General features: G+C 44.1%; 1 protein-coding gene across 5 annotated transcripts in view; it reads left to right on the top strand.

Moving 5' to 3' along the window:
• The first annotated feature begins 810 nt into the window (after positions 1-810).
• LOC118400683 (obscurin-like) overlaps positions 811-12,016 on the top strand; it is a 57,630-nt gene continuing 46,424 nt past the window's right edge. For 3 of the 5 annotated variants that reach the window (XM_052475307.1, XM_052475305.1, XM_052475303.1), the window contains exons 1-11: positions 812-1,148; positions 4,857-4,975; positions 5,131-5,415; positions 5,803-5,964; positions 6,056-6,160; positions 6,256-6,522; positions 6,860-7,129; positions 7,285-7,551; positions 7,775-8,038; positions 10,233-10,499; positions 10,615-10,884. In XM_052475307.1, the coding sequence (XP_052331267.1) occupies positions 4,939-4,975; positions 5,131-5,415; positions 5,803-5,964; positions 6,056-6,160; positions 6,256-6,522; positions 6,860-7,129; positions 7,285-7,551; positions 7,775-8,038; positions 10,233-10,499; positions 10,615-10,884 (2,194 nt within the window). In that variant the 5' untranslated portion in view covers positions 812-1,148; positions 4,857-4,938. Of the gene's footprint in view, positions 1,149-4,856; positions 4,976-5,130; positions 5,416-5,802; positions 5,965-6,055; positions 6,161-6,255; positions 6,523-6,859; positions 7,130-7,284; positions 7,552-7,774; positions 8,039-10,232; positions 10,500-10,614; positions 10,885-12,016 lie in introns of all 5 variants that reach the window. The other 2 variants (XM_052475306.1, XM_052475304.1) reach the window with 2 other exon arrangements.

The raw sequence follows: 12,016 nt of genomic DNA, 5'->3' as shown, positions 1-12,016 counted from the left end.
GGAGTGAACCACATCAGTCATGGAGTGAACCACATCAGACATGGAGTTAACCACATCAGACATGGAGTGAACCACATCAGACATGGAGTGAACCACATCAGACATGGAGTGAACCACATCAGACATGGAGTGAACCACATCAGTCATGGAGTTAACCACATCAGACATGGAGTGAACCACATCAGACATGGAGTGAACCACATCAGTCATGGAGTGAACCACATCAGACATGGAGTGAACCACATCAGTCATGGAGTGAACCACATCAGACATGGAGTGAACCACATCAGACATGGAGTGAACCACATCAGTCATGGAGTGAACCACATCAGACATGGAGTGAACCACATCAGTCATGGAGTGAACCACATCAGTCATGGAGTGAACCACATCAGACATGGAGTGGAGACACCGACAGGAAAGGGGTTTGGTGTGAGGGGTGGTTCAAATTAGAATGGTGATCCATGTCATTTAGGCTGCAGACTTAGGAAAGAGGGATTTTCTTTTGATGAGTGCAGATCATTTGACTAGAGGCATACCCATTTGCCTTTACCATGCCAAAGCCAGCTCTCCCTGGGTCTCTGCTTCCTGTGCCCCCGAAAGAGTTGCAAGAAACAGGTACAAAATCCAATGTATTTGTTGGTCAGAGGAGAGCTTCCATCCAATTTGACATAAGCACAAACGGGAAAACCCTCCAGCATGTGTACCATATTTGAACCACACTAGTGATGCTGGACAGAAGTTGCATCACAGCAGTAAAGCCAAGGCTATCGTGGCATGTATAATGACACTGGTCTATTTTGGAGGACAGTGTGAGAGGAGAGATATGTCAGCTGTTCAGCATTAGGCTTTACCATAGCAGAAAAAAAGAGAGAGGTCTGCTGGCTGACTGTCCTCTCCTGGGGGATCGACAGATAGGCTAGCCCTCCAACCTGGGAATTCTCTCTTCCTGCCAAACGTTTGTTGTTCATCTTGCGGGATTTTGGGGAAAAGAAGACAAGAGTCGGATATACCTTTCATGACGGACTGACATTTTTTGGTAGCATTTGTCTGCTTTTTTGTCCCGCTGAAAGTGGTATTTCAGTTCGGATACTGAGAGGACGTGAGAAGAAATACATGTTCCCAGAATACAGCTAACCAGGTTTAAGGTGGGTACACCACAGCAGGTGTTCCAGTTATCTTTGTGACTTGAATATTTTTGATATGTCATTGCATTACAAGAGATCAATGCCCTATAGTTTTTGTTCTGCCACTTACCTATTTGCATCAAGAAATTGTTAATGATTGGAGAACATAATGCTCATAGTTCTGAGAATTGTGATGTAACAGGTGTTCACATTCTTTTTTTGTGTGTACAATTTGAAAGCTGTTTAACATTGTAATCTATTGGCTGTTCTGCTCTCTGTTCCTGCAGTGACAGATTGTCAGTATGTCGTCCAGCATTTAGTACATTAGACTGAATAACGGCAGACAGTTGCCCATTTGGTCAATGTGAATGTGATCTAGTTGTTTAGATTAGTCTCACCTCCTATGGAAAATGACAGTCCCGGGTGTGATATGCATGAGGGTTAATTATATACTCTCTACAAAGCTGTTTGGATACCTAAATTATGTGAAGTGACTTTTTCTGACCTCCTTTTGTTGATAACTTTATTGGGATTAGTTGACATTACATATGGTCTGTAAGACAGTGCTGTCTGAGATTGAGAATGTGTCTGTATTACTGTATTAAACATACAGCACCATATGACGTGGCAGGGCATTTGATGTTCTGCCTTAGATGGAAGGTGGCCCACCCCCCCCCCTGGAATTACATACTGCCTTATTTCCCCATTACAGTGCCTTGCAAAAGTATTCATCCCCTTGGCGTTTATTTGTTGCATTACAACCTGTAATTTAAATGGATTTCTATTTGGATTTCATGTAATGGACATACATAAATTAGTCCAAATTGGTGAAGTGAAATAAAAAAATGTGTTTGTTACAAAGAATTCTAATAAAAACAAAATTGTAAAAAAATGGTATGCATATGTATTCACCCCCTTTGTTATAAAGCCTCTAAATAAGATCTGGTGCAACCAATTACCTTCAGAAGTCACATAATTAGATAAATAAAGTCCACATGTGTGCAATAAAAGTGTCACATGATCTCAGTATATATACACCTGTTCTGAAAGGCCCCAGAGTCAGCAACACGACTAAGCAAGGGGCACCACCAAGCAAGGAACACCATGAAGACCAAGGAGCTCTCCAAACTGGTCAGGGACAAAGTTGTTTAGAAGAACAGATCAGCGTTGGGTTATAAAAAAATATACGTAACTTTGAACATCCCACTGAGCACCATTAAATCCATTATTAGAAAACTGAAAAAAATATGGCACCACAATAGAGAGGGCCGCCCACCAAAACTCACGGACCAGGCAAGGAGGGCATTAATCAGAGGCAACAAAGAGACCAAAGATATCCCCGAAGGAGCTGCAAAACTCAACAGCGGATTGGAGTATCTGTCCATAGGACAACTTTAAGCCATACACTCCACAGAGCTGGGCTTTACGGAAGACTGGCCAGAAAAAAGCCATTGCTTAAAACAAAAACAAGCGAACACGTTTGGTGTTCATCAAAAGGCATGTGTGAGACTCCCCAAACATATGATAGAAGGTTTCTTGTCAGATGAGACTAAAATCAAGCTTTTTGGCCATCAAGGAAAATGTTATGTCTGGCGCAAACCCAACACCTCTCATCACCCAGAGAGCACCATCCCCACAGTGAAGCATGGTGGTGGCAGCATTATGCTGTGGGGATGTTTTTCATCAGCAGGGACTGGGAAACTGGTCAGAATTGAGGGAATGATGGATGGCGCTAAATACATGGAAATTCTTGACGGAAACCTGTTTCAGTCTTCCAGAGATTTGATACTGGGACGAAGGTTCACCTTCCAGCACGACAATGATCCTAAGCATACTGCTAAAGCAACACTCGAGTGGTTTAAGGGAAAACATTTGGCCTAGTCAAAGCCCAGACCTCAATCCAATTGAGAATCTGTGGTATGACTTACAGATTGCTGTACACCAGCGGAACCCATCCAACTTGAAGGAGGTGGAGCAGTTTTGCCTTGAAGAATGGGCAAGAATCCCAGTGGCTAGATGTGCCAAGCTTTATAGAGACATACCCCAAGAGACTGGCAGCTGTAATTGCTGCAAAAGCTGGCTCTACAAAGTATTGACTTTGGGGGGGTGAATAGTTATGCTCAAGTTTTCAGTTTTTTTGTGCCTTATTTCTTGTTTGTTTCACAATAAAAAATATTTAGTATCTTCAAAGTGGTAGGCATGTTGTGTTAATCAAATTATACCAACCCCCAAAAATCCATTTTAATTCTAGGTTGTAAGGCAACAAAATAGAAAAAATGGGGGTGACTACTTTCGCAAGCCACTGTAAAGTAGATGTAAATTGTTGTGCCACATGCATTGCATGTGCTTGTGCACAAATACTTGTTTTGGTCTATGCATCACTCTGTCTTCTCCTATTGGAGAAGTTGCAGATGCTGTTGAGAGGTACTTATACCTGTTATTTTCTGCGTCTATGCGACTGTCTTTACTCTACACAACGCGGACTGAAACCCATTACAAAATAGGAAAAATGCCAAGGGGATGAATACCTTCACAAGCCACTGTAGTTGGTGGAGCCTCAATAACCCCTCGATTCCATTAATTTATATGCTATTGTGGTTTTCCTATTGGGTTGTGTCACTTAGCTCTATGATTGACAGCTCTTGTTTGTCAAACTCATTCCATGGAGGGCCTGGTGTCTGCTGTTTTTTTAAATTTTTTCTTTCAATTAAGACCTAGACAACCAGGTGAGGGGAGTTCCTGACTAAGATCTAGACAACCGGGTGAGGGGAGTTCCTGACTAAGACCTAGACAACCGGGTGAGGGGAGTTCCTGACTAAGACCTAGACAACCGGGTGAGGGGAGTTCCTAACTAAGACCTAGACAACCAGGTGAGGGGAGTTCCTGACTAAGACCTAGACAACCAGGTGAGGGGAGTTCCTAATTAAGACCTAGACAACCAGGTGAGGGGAGTTCCTGACTAAGACCTAGACAACCAGGTGAGGGGAGTTCCTGACTAAGACCTAGACAACCGGGTGAGGGGAGTTCCTGACTAAGATCTAGACAACCAGGTGAGGGGAGTTCCTAACTAAGACCTAGACAACCAGGTGAGGGGAGTTCCTGACTAAGACCTAGACAACCGGGTGAGGGGAGTTCCTGACTAAGATCTAGACAACCAGGTGAGGGGAGTTCCTAACTAAGACCTAGACAACCAGGTAAGGGGAGTTCCTTTCTAAGATCTAGACAACCAGGTGAGGGGAGTTCCTAATTAAGACCTAGACAACCAGGTGAGGGGAGTTCCTTACTAAGACCTAGACAACCAGGTGAGGGGTGTTCCTTACTAATCAATTACCTTAATTCGTCATTAAAGTACAAGGGAGGAGCGAAAAAACGCATACACTCAGCCCTCCTTAGAATGAGTTTGACACGTGATCTAACCCATTGTGAGGTTAATGGATCCTCTTTTCTCATCACTAGCAAACATACTTTACATGCAGACTGCTGAGTCTATATTAGTGAAGCTGAGCTCAGGCAAGTATTGAGGTGTCAGAGATTACTTCATTATACAGGCCCAGCCACGCCACATCCAAGTATAACCATATTAAAGTATTGCTCTTGGGTTCTGGCCACATTGGTCCTCCATTTTAACACATGTCAATGAGAATGACAGAGTGGAGAGGTTATTTACAAGTCAACATGAAAATGTTCTTGACTTATAGCATGTTTTAAAAGATGTATCAAACTGTATAGTTTTAGCCCTAGGGACAACCTAGGGAGACGGACAAGGGGAAAGCCAATCAGAAGTGGCTGAGGCCATCCCTCCTGACAGACCATGGGAGATAGGTCTGGGAGAAAACTAGCTGCTGCAAGTAAGACCTCTACTCCATGGCACACATTCTATTCAGTTACTTTTCTTCACCTTTGTGTTTCCTTCTAATTTATTCAATATTCAAGGACCCGTTATATAAATATGAAAAGGTTTCAACAAGTGTGTGTGTTTTACTTTCTGAACGTCTGTCTGCAGAGAGACAGACCCAGCTACTGGTGGTGAAGGGTCTGGAGGATGTGGAGGTGTGTGAGAGCGAGGGTTGCTCCTTCGAGGTGACCCTCAACCTGTCCTACATAGATGGCACGTGGACCAAGGACGGGGTCAAGCTCAAGTCCAAGCCTGCCTGTCGCATCACTGCCCATCGGAATAAACACACTCTCACCTTCACCCGGGTCACCGTAGGAGACACTGGCCTGTTCTCCTTCCAGACTGATGGTGCCCAAAGCTGTATTCAAACCTCAGGTCAACTCATTGTCATAGGTAATATTACAACAGAGGAGTAATGCAAAGTACAGGGACAATTGAATGACCCTCTTTCAGTCGAATTATTATGTAATTGTCCTAGAAACAACATCAATTTATAGATAAATCACAGTACAGATCACAGATACATCAGTACGTATTTAGATCAAACCCGATACTGGATTTCTAGGTAATGTCGGGCACTACTTACTTACTGTCTGTCTGTCTGTCTGTCTGTCTGTCTGTCTGTCTGTCTGTCTGTCTGTCTGTCTGTCTGTCTGTCTGTCTGTCTGTCTGTCTGTCTGTCTGTCTGTCTGTCTGTCTGTCTGTCTGTCTGCCTGCCTGCCTGCCTGCCTGCCTGCCTGCCTGCCTGCCTGCCTGCCTGCCTGCCTGCCTGCCTGCCAGCCAGAGACATCCAGATCGTGAAGGAATTGGAGGACGAGGAAGTGACTGAGAGGCAGTGTGTGACCTTCCTATGCGAGGTCAACTATGAGAATGTGGACGGGCGCTGGTACAGAGACAACACCAGGGTCAAACACGGAGACAACGTCAAGATCAGCCATGAGGGTGAGCATGGGACACAACTGAGCCTAATCACGGACATGTGTCTACAGGTCAGGATTCTACTGATGAAACATGTATTTCTGTCTGAATACAGGTAAAACTCACACCATGTGCTTCAAGTCTGTAAGGCCAGCAAATGCTGGGGAGATCAAGTTCACTGCAGACAGGGTCTCGTCCTATGCAATTCTCACAGTAAAAGGTAAACAACAGCTATTTTGAGATTCAACCATATCAATGCTCCTCAGTGACTCAAAATGATTAAACAATCGTTCAATGTTACTGCTGTCTCCACAGAGCTGCCTGTGCAGATAGTGAAGCCTCTGAAAGTGAAGATTGCTATGTACAAACACAAAGGCCTGCTGGAGTGCCAAGTGTCGCGGGCCAACGCCCAGGTCAGGTGGTTCAAGAACAGGAATGAGATCCAGCCCAGCCAGAAGCACCAGATCGTCAGCGATGACATCTACAGGCAGCTCCACATCCACGACGTGGCCTCCTCTGATGAGGACACCTACACCTGTGATGCTGGTGATGACAAGACATCCTGTCAGCTGTTAGTGGAGGGTGAGACGCTCACACTCATTGTGATTAGTTCTGACTTATTATTTATAGTTCCAGTGTTACATATATTCCTAATATTAAATGTTAATAAACAGTTTATAAGCCAATCTTCATACAAAGTGTGTGTGTGTGTGTGTGTGTGTGTGTGTGTGTGTCCCCTCTTACTTACAATCGATGAATGACCAAAACACCACATTCAACCAAATATACTGTATCCACAATGAAGTAATCCAACTATCTATCTCACTCCCTTCCTGGAGTGTACCCTTTCTCTCTGCCATTTACTCTGTTTCTCTGGACGTGAAGATACTGATGGAGTGTGTGCTCCCTATGCGTGCAGAGCAGTCTATCAGCATAGTGCGGGGACTGAGGTCCCTGGAGGTGACGGAGCCCAGGGAGGCCTTGTTCCAGGTGGAGATCAGCCTGCGGGCGGGGAGACCCCCCAAGTGGACCCTGGATGGAGAGGTCCTGATGGAGGGGCCTAAAGTGAGCATAGACCAGGAAGGGACCATGCACACCCTCTGCTTCAGCAGCACAGACAGCTCTATGACAGGCCCCGTGCAGTTCAACGCCGGGAAGAGCCGCTCTGCCGCACAGCTCACTGTGAAGGGTAAGGTAGTTGATTATCACTAAGTGAACGTTGGAACGAAACCCTGCTCACTGTTGACAGTGGCCCTCCAGGCTCTGGGCTAGGTCACTGTATTGCTAGAGGTTTGTACAGGACAGTATTACGGTATATCATTATTCATCTCTGTATCTTCCCAGAGCGCCCTCTAAAGGTGGTCCAGCCCATGCCAGACGTGGAGGCTAAAGAGAACAGCTCGGTCACACTGAGCTGTCAATTTGCCCCCTCCCCCAGGGTGGTACGCTGGTACAGGGGCCGCACCGCCCTGCAAACGTCCAGCAAGTACAGCATGAAGACGGAGAAGAGCCAGGCAGAGCTGACCATCCAGGGTCTCAAGGAGACCGACACCGGCCAGTACAGCTGCATGGCTGGAGGGTCAAAGAGCACGGCTAAGGTCACTGTGGAGGGTGAGGAAGATGTATAAAAGAGGAATACAAGTGTTTTTATTAGACAAAGCTTCAATGTTCAGATGCTTAATCATGGAAATTAATTGCAGCTTCATGCTTGATTTAGTCTTTATATACCTTCAAAGTACTGTATGCTGTGTTTAATCTACACCGTGTTGAACAGTAGATATTACCACAAACCAACCCTGACACCATGGATATGACCTATTTATATTTGTTTCAGTGCGAAGGCTTAAGATCATAAGGCACCTGGAGCACGTAGAAGTGGAGGAGGATAGCAACGCCACATTCACCTGTGAGCTCAACTATGTGGTCGCCAATGTGCAGTGGCTCCTGAACGACAACCGTCTTAACGCCAACTCCGTCACCAGGATCCAAAACATGGGCACCATCCACAGCCTCACCATCAAAATGCTCCGCCCCCAGGATAGCAGAGTCACGTTCCAAGCCGGCCTGCTCACCGAGTCCACCTCCCTCAAGGTCAAAGGTGAGCCTTGTACAGTTGTCAATTCTCACTTGTGAGCAGCCACTGCAAGAGAAATTGAGAAACTAGTGTAATGCTTGTGGTTGTACGTGTCCAGTCAGTACTGTCTTAGCCTTAAAGCACAGTGTCTGAAACTTACAAAGATCTAATTTGAAAATAAGGCAAATCTGCTAGACTTGATTTTGACTGAGACTTGAAGATGGTTGAATCTGATGTCCTTCACTAAGGCTGTGGAGGTCATGACATTTTGTCAGCCGGTGATTGTCAAGCAAATTACTGCCAGTCTCACGGTAATTGACCGTTAATTAACATAAACACATTTAGTATCTCCTGGCTTCCACTCATAGTCTTCAAGCCACTTATGCACATCTACATTTTAGAACATCTACATTTTTAAAAGTCTAATAAATCCATGTAATATAGCCTACACCATCACAATGAATCCATGTAATATAGCCTACACCATCACAATGAATCCATGTAATATAGCCTACACCGCCATCAATAAATCCATTATATATTTTAGACAGGTCTAAAGAAACATGATATGAAGAAAATGTAGTCTATTTCAGAAGAACAGAATAGCGCACTCTGAGTTTTCCTTATATTAGACCCTGATCTGGCTATTCCATATGGCTGTGGGCTACACAAGTTCATTTAGCAGACAAGATATGCTTAGAATTCCATGGCATTATTTTATATTATTTAATAGTATGAAGAATACAATTGACCATAGCTGAATAAAATAGAAAGGATATTTCCTTGAAATGATTTGAGGGAGTGTGCACATGCATTCTGTGTTGAGCGGTTAAAACAAAGAGACGGGTCCTTCTATATGCTTCATTTAGATTGACTTATGTAACTTTAGTTGTGATACAAACATTGGGCTGTATATTTTGATGTTTAATACATTCTAACGCTTCGAACACACCGACAGCGTCATTGCATGTTGGTACACCAGAATTACATTCATTTCCAATGAAACGCTGGGTTTGCCTTGCAGCATTGCGTTACAGAGGCAGTCGCTGTTCGTTCGGTGTGGTGCATACGATGCGTCAAACTGTATGCATGGACGGTTTGAGAGAAATGGTAGCAGAAGGGGAATGTTGAATGTTTGTTGCATTCATATCCAGATGATGCTGTGTGTAATTTTGCGCAATGACGCTGTCGGGGGGGTTGAAGCGTGATGTGACTCTAATGATGATTGTATGAAGTTGTATGAAAGGCATGTGCTCTGCTTTGGTTTTTTTTGCACAGGCTGTACACACTTCATCAGTCTCTCATTCACAATTTGACAAGCACTTGATAATGCCTCGAATTTCCCGGCGGTATCCCCTTTGTGTGGCCATAATGCCCCCTAGAAAAATACATGCCTTTTGCAGCCTTTGTGCCCTTGGGCTGAATATAATAATTATAATCCCCTTCTCCCGGTTGTGTGCATCCTTATCCAATTCCGAGGCATATATTGAAGATATTGGAAGAACTGTCCACATTTACTTTTCATCAGCCAACAAGACGAGTCGGCCTAACGAACAGCAAAAGCACTAGCCTATGTCAATCTACTATCCCCCATAGTACAAAAGTCTACCTATTCTGTGCGATAAATAATTATTCCAAACATTGTTTGCCCCGCTGCCCCTGTCATCTATGCACTTAAATAGCGAATGGGGGACACTTATCCCCTGGTTAATTTTCATGCCAGCCAGGTAGGCTATACTCCTGTTGAAAAGAGAAGCAATGTGCTTAATATTAGAAAAGTTGAGAAATAAATATAGTAGGCCTAGCCTATAGAAAGCTGATGGGATCCTCCTCTTTTAATAGAGCTCGCAGCTGCATAGCCTATAGAAATGTTGCGCAACATGACCTCATGGACTCTCATGAAGTGTTTGATTCGATTTTCGATTGCATTTGCATTGATGTCAGAGTGATGAGAAGGACAATAGAGTGCTGAGTACCAGGCAGTTAGCAAGTTTGGGAGGCTACTAATGACCATCAGCAGCATCACAGCTTGGTCACGTGGAATTTGACTGCCATCATGACTCGTAACCGCCAGTGTGGCGATAATGCGGTCACTGTAACAGGCCTATCCTTCAGTAACTTTAGACAAGCAAGAGATATAAGAGCCACTGATGCTTGGAAGAACGTGAACGATTAGATCGGGAACTAATGTGTTTGTACTGTTTAATTTATCCTCCAGAAAAGCCAGCGGTGTTCCTGAGGTCTCTAGAAGACATGTCAGGGGAGGAGGAGGGGAAGGTGTGTCTGCAGTGCGAGACCTCTAAGGAAATGGTCACCCCCATCTGGAGGAAGGATGGTACGGTCCTGGCCAGCAGTGACAAACATGAGCTGCTCAAGTTTGGGAAGTCCTTAGCGCTCATCATCCACAGTCTGAGTAAGGATGATGCAGGCCACTATAGCTGTGACCTGGGCACCAGCCAGACCAAGGCCAAGGTCACTGTACATGGTATGTATGGTCCAGATCATCAACAAGGTCTGGTCCAAACAATTATTGGAACAGAAATGCCCATCTTATCGATTATCAATTGTCCATCTGATCTCACTGACATTTCCCACCACAGACCTTCACATCACCATTGCCCAGCGTATGAAGACGGCCTCTGTTCTGGAGGGCGAGAGCTGCAGTTTCGAGTGCGTCCTCTCTCATGATGTCATCGACGAGTCCTCCTGGACCCTGAACGGTCAACTTGTGGTCAGCAACAGCCGCATCCAGAGCGTAAACAAGGGCCGCAAGTACAAGATGACAATCAGAGATGCAACCTTGACTGACGCCGGGGACGTTGTCTTCTTCATCAAAGACCTCAGCTGCAGGACCATGCTATTTGTCAAAGGTGAGTGACTGGCTCTTGTCTGAAGCGTGTTTGTCTGAAATGTGTACGAACCTGTGTGTCATCCTGGCCAGTTACACTATCTTTGATCTAACCTCTGCAAGAGCATCAACAGGATGGTACTTAGGCTATACTGTATGTATTACTATGTAGAGTGTGTTTGTCCCTAAGGAGGGCCTATTGCAACATTGAAGACCTGTAAACAGATTATACTGTATGTGTCCCTAGAGAAAACCTGCTTTAATGTTATACTGTATGTGTCCCTAGAGAAAACCTGCTTTAATGTTATACTGTATGTGTCCCTAGAGAAAACCTGCTTTAATGTTATACTGTATGTGTCCCTAGAGAAAACCTGCTTTAATGTTATACTGTATGTGTCCCTAGAGAAAACCTGCTTTAATGTTATACTGTATGTGTCCCTAGAGAAAACCTGCTTTAATGTTATACTGTATGTGTCCCTAGAGAAAACCTGCTTTAATGTTATACTGTATGTGTCCCTAGAGAAAACCTGCTTTAATGTTATACTGTATGTGTCCCTAGAGAAAACCTGCTTTAATGTTATACTGTATGTGACCCTAGAGAAAACCTGCTTTAATGTTATACTGTATGTGTCCCTAGAGAAAACCTGCTTTAATGTTATACTGTATGTGTCCCTAGAGAAAACCTGCTTTAATGTTATACTGTATGTGTCCCTAGAGAAAACCTGCTTTAATGTTATACTGTATGTGTCCCTAGAGAAAACCTGCTTTAATGTTATACTGTATGTGTCCCTAGAGAAAACCTGCTTTAATGTTATACTGTATGTGTCCCTAGAGAAAACCTGCTTTAATGTTATACTGTATGTGTCCCTAGAGAAAACCTGCTTTAATGTTATACTGTATGTGTCCCTAGAGAAAACCTGCTTTAATGTTATACTGTATGTGTCCCTAGAGAAAACCTGCTTTAATGTTATACTGTATGTGTCCCTAGAGAAAACCTGCTTTAATGTTATACTGTATGTGTCCCTAGAGAAAACCTGCTTTAATGTTATACTGTATGTGTCCCTAGAGAAAACCTGCTTTAATGTTATACTGTATGTGTCCCTAGAGAAAACCTGCTTTAATTTTATACTGTATGTGACCCTAGAGAAAACCTG

Source organism: Oncorhynchus keta, chromosome 22 (genome assembly GCF_023373465.1).
Source record: "Oncorhynchus keta strain PuntledgeMale-10-30-2019 chromosome 22, Oket_V2, whole genome shotgun sequence".
Lineage (NCBI taxonomy): Eukaryota > Metazoa > Chordata > Actinopteri > Salmoniformes > Salmonidae > Oncorhynchus > Oncorhynchus keta.
Note: the sequence above shows the minus strand (reverse complement) of the source record. Positions and strands in the feature narration are given on the sequence as shown.